The 21,610-nt window shown below is 40.1% G+C and overlaps 3 protein-coding genes across 5 annotated transcripts in view; 1 reads left to right on the top strand and 2 right to left on the bottom strand.

Moving 5' to 3' along the window:
- Positions 1–8,253: 8,253 nt before the first annotated feature.
- Positions 8,254–12,035, bottom strand: LOC108004673 (ATP-dependent RNA helicase DHX29). The gene is made up of 3 exons (XM_017067655.4): positions 11,176–12,035; positions 10,760–10,967; positions 8,254–10,695 (listed from the first exon to the last, which is right to left on the bottom strand). The coding sequence occupies exons 1-3, from the start codon at positions 11,848–11,850 to the stop codon at positions 8,645–8,647; spliced, it is 2,934 nt and encodes a 977-aa protein (XP_016923144.2). The 5' UTR covers positions 11,851–12,035; the 3' UTR covers positions 8,254–8,644.
- A 763-nt stretch (positions 12,036–12,798) lies between these two features.
- Positions 12,799–14,305, bottom strand: LOC108004674 (uncharacterized protein C9orf85 homolog). Its single transcript, XM_017067656.4, has 2 exons — positions 14,148–14,305; positions 12,799–14,087 (listed from the first exon to the last, which is right to left on the bottom strand). The coding sequence occupies exon 2, from the start codon at positions 14,060–14,062 to the stop codon at positions 13,340–13,342; it is 723 nt and encodes a 240-aa protein (XP_016923145.2). The 5' UTR covers positions 14,063–14,087; positions 14,148–14,305; the 3' UTR covers positions 12,799–13,339.
- Positions 14,306–15,170: 865 nt separating this feature from the next.
- The window catches only part of f (espin protein forked), a 37,205-nt gene continuing 30,765 nt past the window's right edge, over positions 15,171–21,610 (top strand). For 2 of the 3 annotated variants that reach the window (XM_065867845.2, XM_036821347.3), the window contains exon 1: positions 15,171–16,101. In XM_065867845.2, the coding sequence (XP_065723917.2) occupies positions 15,185–16,101 (917 nt within the window). In that variant the 5' untranslated portion in view covers positions 15,171–15,184. Of the gene's footprint in view, positions 16,102–17,974; positions 18,374–21,610 lie in introns of those variants that run through there. The other variant, XM_036821349.3, reaches the window with a different exon arrangement.

Below are 21,610 nucleotides of genomic sequence, written 5' to 3'. Positions count from 1 at the left end.
GGAGATTGGGCTGGAAACCGGGCTGGGGATGGGGTTCCTCCGCGAGAAGCAACAGCTATCTTGTAAAACAGCGATGCAGCCATGATCATGATCATGACCAAGTTGTAGCTGTTTATTTGGTGCTAACTCAGTCGAGGGTCCAATAACTTGCTCAATAACTATGATATGATAAATATAGAATTTAATAATAAATAAGAATAAGCAAGCTTAAGGATTTTCCATTAATTTAACCAGAACATTGTACCTTACAATGGGTCTTTCTCTCAATGAATTATAAAATATCTTTTAAATTAAGAATACCAGACACCTTCAGATAAATCCAAGAAATGCTGAAATAATACTGACAATCATTTTTGCAATTATTTATTACCAATAGGTTAAATAAAAAGGAATCTTTAGTAAAAATACAATTAAAATGTAGATAGAAATAGCTAAATTTCAAAAAAAAACCTGTGATATAAAAGCAATACCTTAACACACCATAGAGCATTTCGCGATTCGCATAGCCTTCGGTTTTAATCACCTCATCTTATGGCCCTCCCCTTGGGATGTCGCTGGTTGTCTTGCGGTTGGCAGTTGTGCATCTTTGTATCTTGTATCTGTCGGCGAATGAAATAGCACGTACCATATAATCAGGCGGGCAACCCAAAAACAGTGGAAACACGAGAAATAAGCCAACAAATAAGAAACGGCAACCGCCACAAATCAGTGACTTTGCCGAGTGGCTAAGAATGAAAGTTAGCCAGTGTACTTGAACAATACGACTGCCTTTTGTCAACATGAAAATGTATCTGTATCTGTATCTGTATCTATTGCCGAACTCATCATTTCCCAGTTAGAGCTAGGCCCCAGATTTTTGTTGTTTTTTTCTTACGGCCTAGGCAATTATCATAATTATCAATGCACTTTTCACACTTTCCATGCTCTCTCGCCGCCGTTTTAAGGCATTTGTCACAGAAATTATGCATAAATTTCAGCGCCGCCTGCTCGCTTTCGAATTGGAATCGCTTAGCTTTGGTCTTGGTGTTGGCCGGGCTCCATTGTTACAATTCCAACCAATTTCGATTCTGTGGCCCATTGTCAACCCTTCACCTTCCGCGGAATGGAGTCAGTTTGCTGTAAGCCCCATAAATTTTCGAGTGCCCCTTAGAGCGCCGAACAATGACAAATCGATGACGGCGTCAACAAATAAATATTGTGCGACATTTATAAACAAATTTGTTTGGTTTCGTTTGTCGTTCTTCTTTTGATCGTAATTGTGTGTGGCTGGAAAGTGAAACCATCGTTAATAAATAAGCCTCGGCGTCCCAATAACTCGGCACAATGGCCTTTTTGAACTGGAAAACCTGTAACTTTCGAACGCATTTCGATGCCACACATAAGACGATTAGCCCAAGATCAGGCTGGAAAACAGTTATCGGAAATTATACAATTTATATAACACTTGTTGGGCGATTGATTGGCGGCTAAGCGGATCGGGAATCAAATTACCTGACAGATTTGAATAATTTGTAAGCTGATTTAAACTCTTGATATGATGCATGTGGGAAAAACAAAATAGATTGGCTAGGGAAAATATTGGATTTTTTATGGCTGAGGGAAAAGTAAAAGTTATGATTAAATTAAAAGGCACTATGTATGTCTAATCATTGACCGATTCTAAAGAAAGAAAACTCTTAAAATATGCCAAGGCAATGAAAGGAACAAAATAATTGCTCGAAAATAGATTTATTCTTCTGCTGAAATGAATAAATATATTAGGAGTAACTATTGATTTATACATAGTTCTTACCTCTAGGTGATTTTTGGGATAAGTAGATACTCCTGACCCAGAATATGCCTTTTAGGAACACTCGTCGCGATCTGTCATCATTCCATATTTCTCCCGAATTTCCTCATGCTGTGTACTTCGTGAAATTGCAAAAACCAAAAGAAATGGGTAAACACCATTGTATAAGCAGACAGGGTAAATTAAAACTTAAGAGATTAAGGGGGCTATATATCATGGATAGCATCGCATAATCATGGCAGGCAATTCGTGCCTGGGACTAAGCCAGCTTACAATTCGTGCCCCGCAATCCGATGACCTTTCCCCCAAGCGGTTCCAGGTGAGGATTGGAGTGCCAGGTAGTCGGATATCTTGACCAGACAACCTGTCACATCTCAATTGGCGCTTGACCAAAGCAGAGGCTCTTGACATCGGACTATGCAACAAGTGGCTGCTTAAAAGTGTTGCCGTTGTGAATTTTCTTTGTGTCGCTGATCTGCACTCACAGAAATGAATGCTTCATAATGCTTTGGTATATAGTATATAATAGCTTCACCTAGCTTAAGGTTAGAGGTTAGAGGTTTTTTATTGAAAAATAACATTTTGAAAAGTAATACAAAAATATATTTTCTGAATGGAGCGACTTCTCCGTCCTTAAAAGAATATATGTATATTCCAGATCAGCATCAGCTTGTTCGTCTTTTTTCCGAATTTCAAATTTTATTATATGTATCATAATCGGACTATCGACTATATCTTATAGCTGTTGCAAGAACTATCGATATATCCATATTCAAACTTGCATGCAGATTCTAGAGATTCCTGCGCAGCACAAGTTTTTTTTCATCAGGGTGCCACAACCCAAAACTGTGGATCCTACAGTTTTAATGCTAGAATACAAATACAAACTGAAATGTATCATCAAATCATATAATCATTAAATAATATAAACATTATAAATAATAATCATATACAAAATGTATTATTGGTGAATTTTTTACAACATTCTTGTTATTTAAATACAAATTTCCGCTCAATTCTAAACTCATTTTTTAAAGACACATGGAAATTGAAATTTTTCTCTGAGTGTATCATGGCTAGGCTATTACTGTTGTCCAGCTGTTGCTGTTGCCGTTGGAGAGTGGCGATATTGCAGATGTTGCTATGTTGCCGGTGTTGCTGCTGTGCTATCGCTGTTGTTGCCACTGATTGGCGCCGTTGTTGCCACGCCTCCGGCCATCCATTGCTGCATTGCTTGGGCAATTTCTCGCCTCGGCTTACATAAACACAGATATAAACATGGATTATCAGTTTTTGGGGAGCTGCCGAATATTTGCCATGGAATTGGCAACATTTTATGACACTTTAATGACCACAAAAAGAAATGGCAAAATATTATCTGGCGCCGTCATTAAATTGTTGTGACAAACGAAACGAAACAAAAGGCAGACGTTACACCATATTCGAATCGTGCATGAATAATGACAGGTCGGCACAGAGCAATCGATATTGATTAATTATGGCGACCACTTCCGGGGGTCACAACCTGACCAGATTTCCGGCTCCTGCTGTTCATGTTGCTGGCTGATGGTTGCTAGTTGCTAGTTGCTGGTGGTTCAAGTTGCTGGCCGCTCATGTTGCCAGTTGCTGTTGGCCATGGCCAAATGCGAATCAAGAGCTCGGCTTGCTTTGCCATCACTTCACTCTCGTTTTGGCTTTTACTTTTCGGTGCCCCAAAGACTCGCACATGACTTCACTTTTACCGCAGTTAAGGTTCGTCATGGGTCGCCGATATTCCCCACAGCCTCCCCTTTATTTTGGTCTTTAATAAAATCTAGAGGGTTTGGACTGTGCCCCAGACGCGTTATTTTGCTTAGAAAGATTTAATTGCATTTCGAAAACAAAGTTTTTAATAATCAAAATACCAAAAAATAGTTACGTTTACCCTTTAAATTTTTAATTTAAATATTGGCTTAAATATTAAAATTGAAACTGTTGAAATTAGAATTAAGATAAGTTAAGACTTAGAAGAAGTTAATGGAAACAACTATAAAATAGACTACTGCCTATATTATCTTTGATACTACTACTATCTACTATCGAATAGTTATGTATTTTTAAAGAAACAAAAATAATTTAAAAATATATACCACATACATTGTAACAAACCTAAATATACATTAAGTCTGTTCATCATAAATATATATAATAATCTTTTTTTTTCGCAATTTCATATTAAGGCGAGTGAATAGATAAATAGTGTTTTAAATGTACTTAGCTTATCAACATCAAATGTATTATTATATCTCATAGTTCTAATTTCGAGAAGGGAGGAAATATTATTAAAAAAACAAAGACGGCAGCATAATGTTTTTTATACAAATTGAAATTGCTGGACAGCTTCTCACAAATCGTCGTTAAAAAGCGCACACCAAAGCGCCAAGCGTTTTAATGACATAATTAGGCGTTGTTTTTGGAAAGGTGTTGCTCTCGAGAAAATCCACGAAAATCCCCCAAAATCGGGGGGGTCTTAAGAGCATTTTTCGATTGCCACCCAGACGGACAGACGGTTCCCTCAGTTCCCCAAGCGGCGGGTCACCGCCCAGCCTGATTGATTTGACCCCGCTAAAGGGGCAGACTTTCACTGGCGTGATCTCTGAGTTTTACCTTCGGTCCAATCCCTCCCCGAATTCGTGTACGTGCATATGTACATATTCATGATAATACACCCGTTTGGAATTCGGAATTTGGAATTTGGAATTACCGAAATGCATTCCGTGCTGCACAAATGTCTGGGATTATTGCAGATGTGCGATTATGTGAGATGATGTCATCTCTGGGAGCCCTGGGCCATGGGATCATCGGGCTTTGGAGCTTGGAGCATGGAGCATGGAGCATGGGACATTGGGAACAGCGCAGATCTGGGGGCAACTTCTGCTGAAACCAATTTGGCGTAATTATGTAACTGTAACTGGCGGCCCCAAAAATACAAACCGATCATCAATCAGTCGAGGGCCCCCCTCATTAGCTCACATTTCATCGCCTAACTGCAGATGCGATCCGCGGTGGGATCAAGTTTCCATCTGTTGGGGGAATTTAAGATGGAATGGTGCTATTACTTAATCCCCCGTTGGATGCTTCAAATACCCGTTTATAAGGTTCTGAGAGAACCAGCTTGCAAATACTAGAAATTTAAAAAAAAAATTCATAGGGGTTCTCAAGTTGAAAAGATTAAATTGAGTTGATAGGAAAAATTAAAAAATGTACAAAATATTACCAGGTTGTTTGATAATACTTTTAATACTTAATACTTTGTACTTTGATACTTTAACTTTAATACGTTATTATTTTTTTGGTTATTCATAAAATGTACTTTTGTATACAAGTATGAAAACCTAACCAATTTAGAAAATGACTGTCTTGTACATTTTTTATTTAAGTAAAGAGGAATAAATCACACAAAGACAAAAAAACAAAGGTGGTATTTATACACTAGTCATCTTATATTATGACATTTTCAATGAATACTAATATTTATTTATTTTTAGAGTATCGCCCTTTATTTTCTATGATTTTTTAAAATAAAACGGAGTTCATTCGGTTTAAAATTTACTAAAATCCGAAGAAGTACGTCTTTTTAAAGTACGTCTTTTAATATTATTTTTTGTGAATAGCTCTGAAAAAGACTAAATATTAACCCAGGAATCCCTGGCATCACCGATTCCGCCCCACAATCTCCGCCTTCCTGTCCGCGGACAATGACAAAGAGACACCTGCCGAGCTGGTTGGCAATGGGGATTGGATCTGTGGCCAATTTAAATCGGAATCGATGGCGAGTGCGTTCAACTTGCTTCCCCCTGGAAGCCGGGCCACTCGTTGGCCAGGTTTATGGTCATATCCATTAGTGCTGCCTGCGCATCGAGCCATTTGACTTCATTTGATTTCGAGAGCAGATGCCTATTGGCCATTATCATTCATTTGGCACTCCACCACCTCCTCCTCGGCCAGCCCCATCCTCGCCAGAGTTCAATGGCAGCCACCGACAATGGAGGAGTCATCTGGGAAAATTGATCTGCGGTTTTCTTGGTGGCCCCCATTTCTCATGGCTTCTTGTGGAATTCTCTTTGCAAATTGTGGAAAATTCGAGGTTGGGCCACTGTGATTTCCCATTGATGAGTTGCATATTATTTGATTTCCCATTTGGGTCAAATCAATTGTTGAACTTTCCATTTCATCATTATGTTACAATCTAAAAAAAACCAATGTTTTTTTCGCTCCAAACATCTAGTAAATTTTTATTTCTTAAAAGCTGTAGTTGTAGGTACATCAAAAATATTTTACATTTACTTTTTATTTTATTGTAGACTTAAGTGTGCTTTCGAAAAATTTGTAGCATAAACAGTTTATGCATAAAAAGTACACATTACTTACTACAATTTTTCAGAGTGAAAAAAAAATGTTTTCGAAAATTAAAGACACAAAAAATGTCTTAGTTTTTATTTGAAATGGAAGCATAGTATCATCTGTATTGAAATTATAGAAGACCTTTTGAGACGAGGACGGATTTCTCAAGATATAAGCAAGTTTTAAATAAATAATAATAAAAGTATGGGTAATATAAATTAAAAAAAAAATAGTATGCAGATGATTAAAACATTTGTAAGTGTTTAGCTATTAAAAATATCTACATTTATGATAAATAGCTTAAATTCTTAGAGTATTTACATTTAGAATGCTTTTAAAAAGAAGTCCAAAATAGTATTATGTTTTTATAGTGTTTTGTGTTGATTTTCTACATACAGTAAACATTTAATTTAAATTATTTTCATACATTCATTTGCACATATAACACATTCTACGGGAGCGAAAAATACATCGAATTTATAGGGTCGACCGTGGAGATTGGCCATGCTCTCTCCCAGTTTTTCAAAGGCATCGCTCAAAGAGCCACAATCGACCGAAAAATAACAAATTAATTTCACTTTCTTTGTAAGTAAGCTGCTGTCTTTTGTTGCTGCTGCTGTCGCAGTTGCTGTTGCTGCTGTTGCTGTTGCTGTTGCTCCGGTGTCTTTTGTGGCCATTGTTGCTGCAGCAGCGACAAGCTCGACTTCAGGTTTATTGACTGCGTCGTCTGTGCAATTAACTCTTGATTTTTTCTGTGTTTTGCCCGCTCTTGTTTGCGCCTGAATGGGCAGTGGGAGTAGGCAGGTGGGGGGCAGATGGGGCAGGTGGTGCATAAACGCCAGCTCCATGACTGCCATGGCCCAATGCACCGCAGGGAACTGCCACGCCCACAACCAACTGGGCTCGCTGACACTGACACCGAGTCGCGATCTCCCCGGCATCTCGTGGCACTTGTGGCACACATATTTTCACCCGGCAATTAGGGAGTGCCCGCCATCACACTCTCCAAGTTCATATTTTTTTGGTTTACATTTTTGATTCCCTGTGTGTTTCCAATTACTAAAATGTGCCTACAGTGCGTTTCAGAGCTTAAAATAGTTACATCTATAAATACCTGCCGTGAGACATGGAATGAGATTCAGAGATTTAATATTTCAATCGGAAATATCCTTAAGTCTTTCTGCTTTTCACTTTCAGGACTATTTTTTGAATTTCATAAATGAATACCTGCTAGCTTTTAGAACTTACACATAAATCGAGCAAAGCATTTAAAAATAAATCTCAAGCCCGATAAATTAATAAAGTATAGAGATCTCGTTATACATTCAAAATTATTCTTAGGCATAACAAATATGACTTGCGACTTTACGTATCACAACTTTTTTGGAATATAGTTTAGTAGTTAGTGTTTTGTGTTAGCTCATTTCAAGTAAAATCAAATGCCTAATGGACCTAGAGACTTTGGTACAAACATGTAAATATGCTAGAAATACAATAAATATACGAATATTGTTGAAATTTTATATTTACTAGTGTTAATAACTAAGGTGTTAAATAACTTGAAGCACGAAAAATACATAGATTTCTGGGATTTTGATTTAATTTTTGTTTGTTCCGTTTATAAGTTTATAACATCAGCTTTAAAACTTCAATAATTTAGTTTGTTAAATTTTCTTGTCGCTGATCGAAGGAATTTTTAAAGTGTTAATTACAATGTCGTTTTAACAAAAACAATGCTTTTTCAAAGATAAAAAAAAAAAGGTTTTTGATAATTATTTTTTTGATCAGTAGCTTCAAAAATGAAACCATTCTAACTTATTACTCAAAGTAAGCTATAAAATGCTGTATCTTTAACGGTCTGATCAGCATTATTTTTTGTGATAGTATTCTTATATTCTTAAAGAAGCTACAATAAAAAAACACATTTTTTATCGGTTACCATCAGCATTTTCAAGATATATTGAATTTGTCGCCATTTTTTTAATTTGTATAATTTTAGGTACTCATAAGTAGTCGTTTAAAACTCTTATGAGCTAACACAGATACGCAAGAACTTAAAAACAGAACATTGGGCAAAAGCATTCTGTAAGTTACTTAAAATTCACATTTTTAATTAATAAGTACAATGGAAACTGGATTACCTAACAAATGGTTGGTACATTTTAAGAGTCAGACTAAAATATTGTTCTCAATCGATTCCGGGTTTGTATAAAAATTTTTATATAAAAGTTGTACATTTTATTAAATATTCGATGTTAAACAATAATGTTTTTGAGAAATATTTATTAGCCTCTTAGTTGTGAATTTAGCTGCCCTAATCAGGTACGAAATGCTGTCTTATGCTTTTGAAACGCACTGTACAAATATAGGTTTATCGTAAAAAAGTGGATTTATTTTTACGGATCCATCACTCTGCGAATACTGTGAGTATGTGTTAAGTATGTATCCAGTTTTTTGGCCTAAGCGTAAAATTTAATAGTCGTTATCACAGTTACCCTCGTCGGGCAGACTTTTGCCCTCGGCCAAGCAAACGGATTGCACGTCTGCCAGCATCAGTCGGCAGAACGTCTCTGGGCCAATCCACTTGCCAGCTGGGCCGAACTTGCGAGAATCCACCAACTCGGCCACCTCGCGATCCATTAGCCTTCGCATATTGCGAAGTTGTCGGCCACAATCAGTTGGGCATTTCATGCGGATCCATGAGTCTAGGCACAATAGCGCCTCCGATTCGAATGGTTCAACTCGGAACACCTTTCCGCCTGCCAGAGCCACCATTAGGGCACTTACCAGGGTGGTGTGCTCCAGTGTGGACCTCTGGTCGGCACTACGGCTCTTCTCCACAAAGAGGATCCATTCGCTGGCCAAAGCCTTCTGTTTCTTCCTGCCCAGCAGGCAAGAGCTTCTCGAAACCTGAACGAAGGGATCACCCTCGGCAACCAGCTGGTGTTTATTCTCCCGGTCCATGTACGCCAGCTTGGGATACAGGCCTGCCGTCAGGGCCAGACGTATCATGTTTGTATCCTTATCTAAGGACGAGGCCAAGCGTGCACTGGCCTGGTTGGAACCGAAAATGCGGTACACGGTGTCGCGTAGAGTGGACACCGCCGAAACAAACATCTCCATCGAGTGGCGGCACACAAAATTACGCTCACAAAACTCGCCGATATTGATGCGCTTTAAGTTTGTGAACTCCTCGTAGAGCTGCAACGCGGCCAGCGAATCGCTCGTCCCGTCGCCAGCGAAATTAAGTCGGCAGGCGGTCTGCTGACCCGATTTCTTGCCGCGGTCCGTGTTCAACACAAATGGATCTCTCACCGAGTGGTAGGCCGCAATGATGGTCATGCTACCAAGGCAGCGCAAGTATATTGAGTAGACCAATGATTTGGCCAGTTGCACTCCTAGGGGCAGTTCGGCAATGATTCGCCCCAGTGGCGTAATCGTTTCACTCTTCTCCCTGAGCACGCCTAAGAGCTGCAGTCTCGAACAGGCCTGCACCACGGCCTCCGGTTGCGGCGGATCCAATGCCAAAGCAAGAAACTTGTCTATTTTCTTGTCCGGAGCTGTCACCTTGGTCATCAGACATATTTCGTCGAGGGTACGCCTCATGATCTCAGGAATGGCGTACAGATCCATCCTGGCCAGGCGCTCGCTATCGTAGAGTCGATAGCAGATGCCATGGCGCAAGCGTCCAGCTCTTCCCGCCCTCTGTTTGGCATCCGCCTGCGAGATCCACGTACTGGCTAGCTGAGAGGCATCCGTGGCCGGGTCATAGGTCTTCATCTTGGCGCGACCCGTGTCGATGACGTAGAGCAGATCAGGAATGGTAATTGAAGTCTGACCTATGTTTGTACTAAGGATGATCTTCAAACGTACACCGTGATAGACCCGAAACACCTTGCGCTGCTCGTTGTTGTCCACCTGGCTGTGCAGCAGTAAGATCTTGATCTGGTCCCGCGGCAGAGCCATGTCCAAGCGGTCCATCAGCGCGGTCATATCATTGTACCCTGGCAGGTAAACAATCACCGCTCCAGTGTCGCCCCTGCGCAATAGGAGCTCCAATAACGAGACGATTAGATCGTTATCGATTTCGGGGTCAATTATTGTGCGACCACCGTAATAGGCGGCCAGGAGTTCGCCAGGATCTTCGTCGCCTGTCGGCTCCACCAAAAACTGCTCCATTCTTGGAGTCATATAGCCAGTCTCACTGAGAATATCCTCTAGATGAAAGATCCTCACCCCGAAGCTGCGTCCCTCCACATCCATAACAGAGGCCTTGCCAAAATAGTCGGCCAGAGCCTTCAAATCCATGGTGGCCGACATGAGCACCAGGCGGAGTTGGGGATTCTTTTGCAGTTCCAATTTGGTGGCCAGCAGCAGAAAGTCAGTGTCTAGATCACGCTCATGTACTTCATCGATTATTAGGTGAGTCGTGTTCTTGAAGAAAGACTCGCCGTCCATGGCCAGAGCACGTAAAAGGCAGCCACTGGTGGTCAGGGTTAAAACCGTGTGGCTGCAGCATTTGCCTGTCGGAAACGGAGTATGGTTTTAAGTTTAGTCCGCTGGATTTCGTGTCTATCTGTTACTCACTGTTCATGCGAATCTGATAGCCCACTGTACTGCCTGGTGCCTCGCCGCGCTCCTTGGAGATACGCTCGGAAACACTAATCGCGGCTATGCGTCGTGGCTGACTTACCACAATCCTGACCGGAGCACGATGATCGGCGGCCCATTCGAGGATGTACTGCGGCAACTGGGTGGATTTGCCTGAGCCTGTTGCTCCTTTAATGATCAAAACCTGTGGGGAAAAATCAAGTATTAAGTGTACTGTAATGAGTCTTAGGAATAAGATAAATATAGATAGCCTATAATATAGGCCCTATATCAAAAGGAATAGTTATGGAACAATAATAATTCAATATAATTCTTTAAAGATCTGAGAAATATAGTTTTTATATTCGGACCTAAAGACCTAATTTATGGATAGATAGATAGATTCTAGTTACCTGTTCGCGCTGCAGAACACTGAGTATGTTCTCGCGTTGTTTGTAGATGGGCAGGCCCTGTCGCTCCTGCTGAATGTTCCTGTTGCGGTTGCTGTGTGGCGGCGGTATCAGCTTCTGTCCGACCAGGCCGAAGTTTGATGGTCGCTGCTCTTCCTGGAGCCGATTGTGGCGCACGAAGCCCGGACAGGTGGTGTCCAGGCGCTTTTCCACGGGCCCGTTCAATTCGCGAAGGGCATTGCTGAGCTTGGCACTCATGTGCAGCTTGGCGTTGTCCAGGAGGAAGTGCTGGAGGCCTTCCGACTGCGGTCGCGTTATGGTCAGGACTCGATCGTCCTCGGCACCCTTGCTAGTCGTCTTTAGGCCGCGACTTTGGGCCAGTTGGTGCACGTGGCTGCGCTGCGTTTTGGTGAGTCCGCGGAGCTGCTGCGCCGGCTCGCGGCTCTGCATGAAGTCGCTGACCAGCTGGCGCAGAGCCTTCTCCTCCTCGGCGCTTAGTTTTTCAATGTCGCCGGCTTTCGAGACCTTTTTGTTCACATTATTCGCCTTGGCTGCGTTCTTCGGCCCGGTTCCGTTTCCGTTGGCCAGAAGAACTCCGGACGGATTTCCTGCCATTGACGGTCCCTTCTTCCTGCCATGGCGACGGTCACGACTCACCTCTTTCTTGCTGTCCTCCATTCCCTATTTTAATTTTGTTTTGCTCACTTGGTTTTTTCTCTGTGACGTGACGCGTGGAATGTCAGGTAATACAGGTATGACAGGGCAGCCCCTATAGGACAGAATAGGCCTATGATATATGGGATATGCTATGCTCCAACTCCTTAAAGTGCACCACCTGATATCGATGAACTCGCAAAGTGGACCAACTAATATCGAAATAACAAAAAGGTATCGATTGCATAAAAGTTTCAGATATCGAATACTTATTAACGGAGCAGTGCAGTATAGAAAAAACAGTGTTAGAAAATACCTTTCTTTTAAATTTTGAAAAATATTTTTATTTTACATTTGGAAACTATCTTTGATTTTGAAAGTCCAGAATTAATGTGTTAAAGTGACTTAAATAACTCGCTTATTGTGACTTTTCAAGACTTAAAAATCAAATGGAATATAATAAACAATATGAGAGTTTTAAAATACGGTTCCAAAATAACTTTTTATTCAAATGTCTTAAATATGATTTTGCTTTTCATAATTAATGTCGATTTCCTTTAACAAGTTATATAGTTTCTCAAACAAAAAAACATTTTAACGGACTTTGCAGTTATTAAAAATATTTATTTACGATTACTGCTGAAATGTCAAGTGAATTTCGTATTTCCTTGAACGCCCTAGTAGGCTTTTCAATTATCTTTGACAATTATAAGCAAAGCCTTGTCATGGAAAATTCTGGATTAATCGAGAAGCAGGATATGAGTCCCCCGGCACTAAAAAAAATTAAGATGCAGGAAAAAAACGCCCCGGGGACGGCCACAGTCTCGACTCCGTCCAATCCGATTTCAATCCCGACTGCAAGCTTCAACGCGAGGTACGCCTTGACCCTCCAGCAAAACTTGCACCTGAACTCGCAAGATGACATGCAAATTTTCCAAACCCGCCAGATGTCAAAGAACCAGAACCACAGCATTTAAAACATATGATAGTTTTAATATTCTGTAAGAATTTAAAATAAAATGTTCACTTTATCTAAACGTTATTGCCAATTGTATACCAATAAGCTTTTCCATACACAATTATCGAAGATCTAAGGCATTTCTGCAGCTACTCTTAAAAGTAGCGTTGATTATTTTGGGGCCATATCTTTTTAGGCATACCATTCAAAAGTTGTTACATTTTATATACATAAATTTATGGTAAAAGCTATTGAAGCTCTCATAATATTTCCAAGATTTTGAAACTTTACAAACTTTCCATCTCTTTCACTTTGGTTACCAAGAGGTGTAAACAAAGCTTTTGGGCTTTAAATAATTGGTTTTTTAGCCTTGTTGGATACTCTGGATTAGGCTTGTCCTGCTTTGGATGTTCCTAAACACTTGACTTCTCTTTCGGGCCAGCCAGGCTTCGCCTTCGAGTGCACTTTGGAACAGATTTATCCTTTGCCTCGCAATACAACTCGAACTCTCCCTCCAGGAAGCTAAACAAAATGAGTAGCTAACAAAAAATAGGTTTATTTCGCCTTTGTGGGCTTCTCAGAGACAGGTTTGTGTGGCTCCTCCTCGCTGTCGTCCTCCTCCTCCTCGGAGTGGAAGTCGGAATCATCATCGTCCTCATCCGAATCGAAGTCCGAGTCATCCTCGTCGCCCTCATCCTCTTCGGCGAGATTCAGCTGCTTGATCTTGTCCAGCAGCTCGTCGCGTGTGTGTGCCACCCGTTTGGCCCTCTCCTGGGTCTCCAGCTGCTCATCATCCAGCTGGTCCTTGTCCTGATCCTGACCCTTCTCTTGTTTCTTGCCCTTCTTCATGTAGCGCAGGAAGGCACGTCGCTTGCGCTCCGAAAAGGACTTGACCAGCCGGTCCATCTCCGACTGCAGCTGCTGCTCCTCGCGGGGCGTAGGCTGGGGCTCCTCGATGGTCACCTCGGTGGCGCTCTTCAGGCACTTGGCGCAGGCATTCGCCTTGATGGCGCAGTCGCGACAGACCACATGGTAGGCCTTCTTCACCGTCCGCTGCTTGCAGTGGGTGCAGGTCTTGGCCTGCGACAGCGGCTTGTACTTCTTGTACTTGATCTTCCACTCGATCTGCTCCTTGCACCGCTGGCAGACCGTGGACACGTGCATCGCGTTCAATCGCAGCTGTTGGGGCGTCTTGTCGTGCAGATCGTTTTTGAAAACATGACGATTTGTGTGTTTCTGCGCACGTGTGCGACTCACATTGCCGCGCTGGGTGCTCATAGTTGACTCGGTCGGCTGGCTTTTGCTGTGAACACGTAGTTTATTAGGTATGCCCTCAGTTGGACACTTGTTTATGTTGACTTACCTGCTTTAATTAGGCTAATTCGATCACAGACAAAGTGTTTCGCGGTTTTTACGTGCTAAAAAATTATTTATTTTGGCCAGTGTGACCGTTGACTGTTGCCGCTAGTATACTGTGGGCTCTTTCCAAAGTGGCTTAATTTCCGTTGCTTTTCCAACTGGTCTCATTGCACGCGGCGGGAAAATATTTCTTGTGTTAAATCGTGTTATTAATCATTTTTCATCATTTTTCGCGTTTGAAACAAGGTTGCAGACTTTTCCGAGTGGATCGAGCTTAAGTTTATCATGGAAAACCGTGGTTTAATGTTGTTTTTACTTTGCAATTGGCAAAAGTTTTGCATTGACCGAAAGCCAGTGTTGCCTGATCGTTAGACAGCAGCGGCAGCACAACTATGCGGCTGGATCTTTTTACCATTAAAGCAGGCTAAACTTTGTTTGGAAAGTGTTTTAAAACTCCACTGATTACTTATGCTCATAATTATAACATCATTAATTTACTTGCCCAGCGTTACCAGATCTTCGAAAGCGTCTCTGCTGTCCAAGCTCGCAACCTCAGTAGCTGTAAAACTGTTTAGTTGTGACACGAACCATTTTGAACGCTGGAGTAAAACTGTATTTAACCGACTTTAAGTTTGAATTCATTAAAGTTATTAAGCAATTTTTTTAATATCTCACTAAGTTTTAAAAATTAAATGATAACTTTTCAAGCCAATATAGATCTATACACAAACATAAATTCTGGATTATTAACTAAAAATTGCGTTCTCGACTTAGTAAATTAAGGATATGTTCAATAATATTTATTTATTTTTATTTTAACAAATTAAAGCTAGTATATAATACTAAAATTAATATTTGAAAAAGAAGGGGCCCTCGAAGCTAAAGTCCTTAGCCCTTTAATATTTAAATTTAAAGAGCTCTTCTAATGTAGTTGTGAAACTACGGCTATTATTAACATAATTTCCCATTTTGATTTCTGAAATAACTTATGATATTCAATTATTTATAATTTAAATCTTATTTACAGAACCCCATGTGGCCATGCGCGACCTCAAGCAGCGCCTCTTTGACCTGCTGCGCTCCGGCGGCAACAACAACAGCAGCAGCAGCAGCGGCGGCAACAACAACAGCAGCAACAGCAACACGAACAACAGCAGCAATTCGAATCACCACAAGGGGAATGTTCAGCAAGCACATGTGTCCGCCCAAAAGCCCAAGAAACTGCACGAATACACGGCCGCCGACTGCAATGCGGCATTCCTGCGGAAATACCACGATCTCAGCATCAGCAGGGATCGGGAAATGGACCGGGAAATGGGCAGGGAAAGGGACAGGGAGCGCGAGAGGGCGGCACCTGGTCAAGTGCAGTCGCCCAATGTGATCTACTTCAATGAGAACCTGTCGATGGCCAGCAAATACAATGTGCGGCCCTTTCCACTCACCCGATATCCCTCGTGTCCCCTGAGCAGCTTTGGGATGTCGCAGGGAGCAGGAGGTCGCCAGGAGGGCAGTGCGGGCAGCAGTTTGGGCGAGGAGGAGGACACCGAAAGCGAGCCCTATCATTTTTGCTCCGACGAGGATCGCAGTAGTCATACAGAAACGGTTAAAATGCGCAGGCATCATGGCATCATGGGAATAGATCCGTCTGTCAACGAGGACGCTGATCTGGAGGACGATCATGCCGAGTCGCAGCTGGACTCATTCTGCACGCTGTGCACCTCCACCTTTAGCTACAACAAGTGCTGTCGCTACTGCGAGAACTCACTGTGCGGCTCCAAGTGCAACTCCGAGCGAGGATCGCACGCCAGCCGCATGAGCCGCATCAGTCAGATCAGCAGGAACATGTCCAGCGGCTATCCCCCCGAGCCGGAGTTCGATCCGCACCAGAATCAACTGCAGCAGCACAGATTCGGGGGCAGTATGCGAGTGCTGGCAAACCACCAGCCAGCGGCCATCAGGTTAGTCAAATACTAGTAATGCTAGTAGTCATCTATAACCCATCTAAGATCTATAACCCATTACATTTTCCTTACGATTTATGAAATGTTTTCTTATTATTTTTACATTAGAAAGTTGTATGTAACCTAATGGTAGAGGATGTAGCATCACATTTACAACACATTTTTTATTCCAGAAATCATATTTAGCCAATTTAGGCGATTTTTAAATTTATAAATTTTATACTCACATCAAGAAAACTTGTTTTGTACTAGAAATCAGTAAAGTGTTACAACTATGTACATATTATTTTTACCAACATGTTAATCTTACTTTTATAATGGATGGCTCGTACTGTGACCAATGCTAGGTACATCTTCAGCTCGTACAAATTAAATTTCTCCATTTTCGATTTATGGGCTAGGCATTACAAAATCCATTAAGACATTAAGCAATCCTGGTGTCAATTATTATTTAAGTCTTTGACGATTTGCAACGCTTAATCTTCGATTTCATCAATGTAAGCACACGATAAAGCCATAACGCCGATCGATTGCAATTCGATGCACTTTGTGGCATTGTAAAGTTCAAAGATCGAACTTAAAGTGGCCGGGCGACAAAGTAAACACGTCGTAAAGCGATGTTGCCTCATTAATGGCACCGCTAATGAAGTGTTTTCGTATTTTCATTAAATTGCACTGTCTAATTAGCCATAAGTCATTGATTGATTGCATTTAAATGGACCCCATTCGGCAGCGGGATGGAGTTAAAGAGCCGTGGACCAAGAGCAACGAACGACTGAAGCCAGACAATTATGCACAAAACCTTAAACTGGCCATAAACAACCGTTAGCGATGAGGTTTCCGCGCATGACGCGCCACCACCAGCTTGACCATAAAAAAGCATAAATTCTATTGAATCAAATTATACCCACCACACAGCAACAGAAACAACAGCCACCAATGAAGATAAATTCCAGCATACTGAAACTACAAAGAGGCAAGCGAGAAAAAGTCTAGCAGTGTGCAAAAAGCGCATCGAATATCAACTAAACACAAGCGCATCACTCAAATGAGCCGGTGTTTACATCAGCGGCAGATGTATTTCGAAAATTTTGACACAAGTTTCGAATACTCTTTCAAAACTAATTTTGAATTTGAGGTAGAAGGATAATAAAAAATTATTAGTTGAATATATGTTGTCAATCTAATAGTAAATATTAGAAACAATATATTTTAAAAGTAAAAGATTTTCAATTATCTATTTTTCATATGTGATAAATATTTAAATAATTGATATCATCAATGTTAAATATAAAATAAAAAGTTTATTAAACAGTTTTCAATTTAACAATACAAATTTATGATATAATAATGGATCTTTAAAATTATTAATTAGCACATAATAATTGTTATATTCTTTTGAAATGTGATACATGATATGATATAAATATGATATGATATATGATATGATATATGTATGATATGATATATGATATAATAAATTATATGATATAAGATCTGATATATGATAAATGATATGATATAATATATGATAGATGATATTAATTGGAATATATATATGTATTTATTGATATTTTATGGATGCATATGTAATATTAATATTATAATTTCGAATCATACTTAATAATCAGAAATGGGTAAAAGCTTTCCCGAATAGATGGGCAATATTTTAGCGATAAACCTAACTACCCCCTGAAAGAGTACATATATAAACATTTAAACATCAGCGGCTACAACAAGAAGGCCTGGCCGAGAGCTTTCTCGCTCGGCACTTCTTTGGGGTCCGCTGCTTTTGGCTTTTACATTTCTTCGACGACCGCTGGCCAAGCTGGTCCAAATCTCCGTTGTATCGTCTCTGTCGGCGTCTCTTTCTCCGGCGTTTCTCTCCATCTCTTTCGACGTCTGCAACGCCATCTCTTTCGCCGATCGCCGCGTTGAAACCTGCGACTCAAACAAGCCGCGACCATTGTTCGCTCAGCACGTGCCGCGCTCCACGAAAAAAGCAGACTCTCAATCCACCGTTTACCGCTAGCAAAACAAAAGACTTAGGCAACGAACTCGGATTAAATTTCGAAAATGCAGTTGCAACTTTGAAAATACTTTTTTTTACCAGTTTGTAAACTATGAATAACAGAACATGGAATATTATCATCTGGCAAACATGTGCTTTTCTTTGTGAGTGAGCGTGTGTGTGAGTGCAATCAATTCAATAATCTTTTATCGCTGGAAAAGCTGGTTTCTTACAGAGCTGTAAAGGAAATGCTTTGCGGTAAGTTCTGAAGACTAGAAAAAAAAGTGTCATTGATGATATAGTTAAAGTCTTTTTATAAAATAGACTATGAAAGAGATTCTAAATTAGAATAAATATCTAATCTATCTAATCTAATGAAAATAAAACCAGGTTTCCCATATGAAGTCAATCAAAACAACAACATTTAGCTCTGATTATAGAAAATAGTAGTAACTCCCTTTTCCCTTATATCATTGTTAATATAGCACTGTGTATTTTAAAGCCAATACCGCCTACAATTAAAGCTAAAAACATATTTCTGCATTACTTTATATACAAATATAAGTGCCCAACTATAGTTTAAAGACTCATTTTTCCAACATAGCCATATTATGTACCCAAGAACCTTTAATATTTTCAGTTATACAACTATTGATTTGCAACAGTTTAATGATTGTTTATGATTATCATATTTTTCACCCAAGAGCAACTTTCTTATACATATAAAAAGTAAAAGAACTTACCAAGCAATAAAAATCTTCCGCGCCGCGAGCCATGGCGAATGGTCTAAAAAATACTCAATCCACGGATAGTTGATGACTTTCTCCGCGAAACGCGATGTATCATTTGCCCTAATTTGCCTAAGTTATACAACCCTTTGGGCTGGCTCTGATTATACGACTTGCTGCGATAATTACGACGGGTGTTGGTGTTGTAACCACCGACTGCCGAATGCGTTTATGTGCAACGTGCTGCATGCTACATGCCACTCGGTTCCAGAGCGTGTGCCGTGATAAATGAACGGACCAGCCTGGCCATATCCATATATCTGGGCCCATATCCATACCCCATATCCACTGGCGTAGAATCTCGAAAAAAAAAATGGGTAATCATAAAACCGCATAAAATTTTGTTTGTTTCGGAGTTGCACACTCATACCCCGATTTCCCCTTTCGGAAAACTCACTCATTATTGCATGGCAATCGCTGAGCTTAGTAATGTTTCTTGCATTATATATGATACTCTACAAGGAGGGTATTTTGAATTGTAATGTAAATGCATACATATATTGATGTCAAATCAGTAAAGGATTATATTATTATTCAGGGTTTAATAAAAATCATGTCTACAGCATTCTTTAAATTCGTTATGAATACTTAAACCAACATTTTTAGAATTTCTCCTTTAATTCCACATTATATTACCATATATTATAGAGCACTCTAATATTCGACTCGTTATAACTATCTTTCCTTTCCGTTTCACACTTTACTCACCATTATTTTGATTGTTTGTTGCTGGCACATTTTCGGTTAATTCGATTTCAATTTGGCTAATAATTCTGTGACTAATTCCGGGGGACCAGAGCCAATCAAATTGAGATTATCTTCTGACCGGCATGATGTTTGACTTACCCTCCGATTTTCGATTCATTTCCGTTCGTTCAACTCGAGTTGCCTGCAGATATATCGCAAGCCGATCGCAATGATTGCCAGACGCTCTCATTATTTGTGGTATTATTTTATTTGTGTAATTTGCGATTGCTTTAATTAGCAACGCTTTTGCTGATTTCCAAAGGAGTCGAGTCGAGTCCATCTGAAAATGAGCTAAAAAACAAGCCAAAAACCAAGAAACGGCAAAACAAAAAGTGAAATTTCTGGGGAACTTGTTTGCTCCATAGGGGCGAGTCCCCGCCCATCCTTTTGCTTTCGTTTGCTCAGACTCCAGACTCCAAGGAGCTGGCTATATACATACATATATGTATATATATATTTGTTTATATATCGATGCGGTCAACAACCGGCTGGCAGTTGCAACTTTCCACCAATGTCGATTATTAAGGCAACCGTTTACATACGACATTTTTCGCTGAATTTTCATCTTTTCCATGTTTTTCATCGCCACGAACGGGTTTCCCACCCATCGGCGTTGTCTTGTGTGTTGTTGTGTGGTTGTCGCCAATCGTAATTGGCCATTTGTCCAAGTGCTCCCAGCCCCCGTTCGATTTGGCCAAGACCTGCACGCATTTGGTCATTAGCAGAGCGCAGAAAGCCGCCGAGGGAGAGCCGTAAATCCACCAAGTTCATTGATGTTTGTCGTTAATCCCCATGTGCAAAATCCATTAAAGGTCCATTGAGTTGTTTAAATTATGCAGAATTATTCAAAGACTATTAACCCTTTAAAATAATATTTTTGGTTTTCAATAGTATTCTTCTATAACATTTTGAGTTTTGGTATTATCAATCTTTTTTCCACTAAAGGTCCATTGAGTTGTTAAAATTATTGAGAATTATTTAAAGACTATTAACCTTTTAAAATAATATTTTTGGTTTTCAATAGTATTCTTTTGTAAAATTTGCATTTTTAGTATAAACAATATTTTTTTAGAAATGTTTTTTCATTGTATGCTTATAAGTATTGCGTAATATTTCAACATTTTTAGCATTTATAGGTTTTTAATTGAAATGAAATCCCTGTACAAGTTTAAATAATATGTGATATGAAATCGCCTTAGAAGTTTAAGTTACAATTTAAAAAGTTTTGTAAATGCATAGTTTTTTAAAAATTTAAAACTATCTGTAGGCATATCAGTAAAAATATAATTATATATTATTATTATGTATTTGCGAAATTATATTCTTACTTGATTATGTGATATGATATAATATAGTTTTAAAAATGGCTTTATAAAGTGTTTTTAACTTGTACTTCTTTGATTTCTTATATTTAAAGAGATATTTAAATGGATTAAAAGGCCCCCGAAATGTTATACAACTTTCAAAACTAGAGCAGTCGCCCTCATATTTCCACAGATTTTCCAACTTAAAGCTTTGAGTATGTGGCTCTCGGTTCAAAGATGGTGAAGGGTATTCTGCATATTCATACTTGCATTCATGTTTGCCAGGCTGTTGACTCATTTGTAGTCGCCACTTGACGGCAGGGCATTCACCGATCTCCTCCTCTTGGAGATTTCATTTCATCTCAAGGGGGAGGGGCAGGGGGTGGGGCAGGGGCGGCTGTAGGTGTCAGGGGTTCAGGGAAAGGGGGGAACGGACCACGACCTGTCACAACTTAGGCGAGTCTTCAGGTGAACGGACAGATGCAGATGTCTCGTCTTGTTTGCCCATTTGTTGTCGGCTGATTGTTGGACAAATGTTTGTTTCTCGGACTTGCCATGGCTTACTTTCACAGACGAACTTCATTTGAATCGCATGAATGAGTGATTGAATAAACTCGGTTTTGCATATGAATGACACGGCAGATTCACCGAGAGAG

This window comes from Drosophila suzukii, chromosome X, assembly GCF_043229965.1.
Source record: "Drosophila suzukii chromosome X, CBGP_Dsuzu_IsoJpt1.0, whole genome shotgun sequence".
Taxonomy (NCBI): Eukaryota; Metazoa; Arthropoda; class Insecta; order Diptera; family Drosophilidae; genus Drosophila; species Drosophila suzukii.
This window is presented reverse-complemented; position numbering and strand designations above follow the sequence as displayed.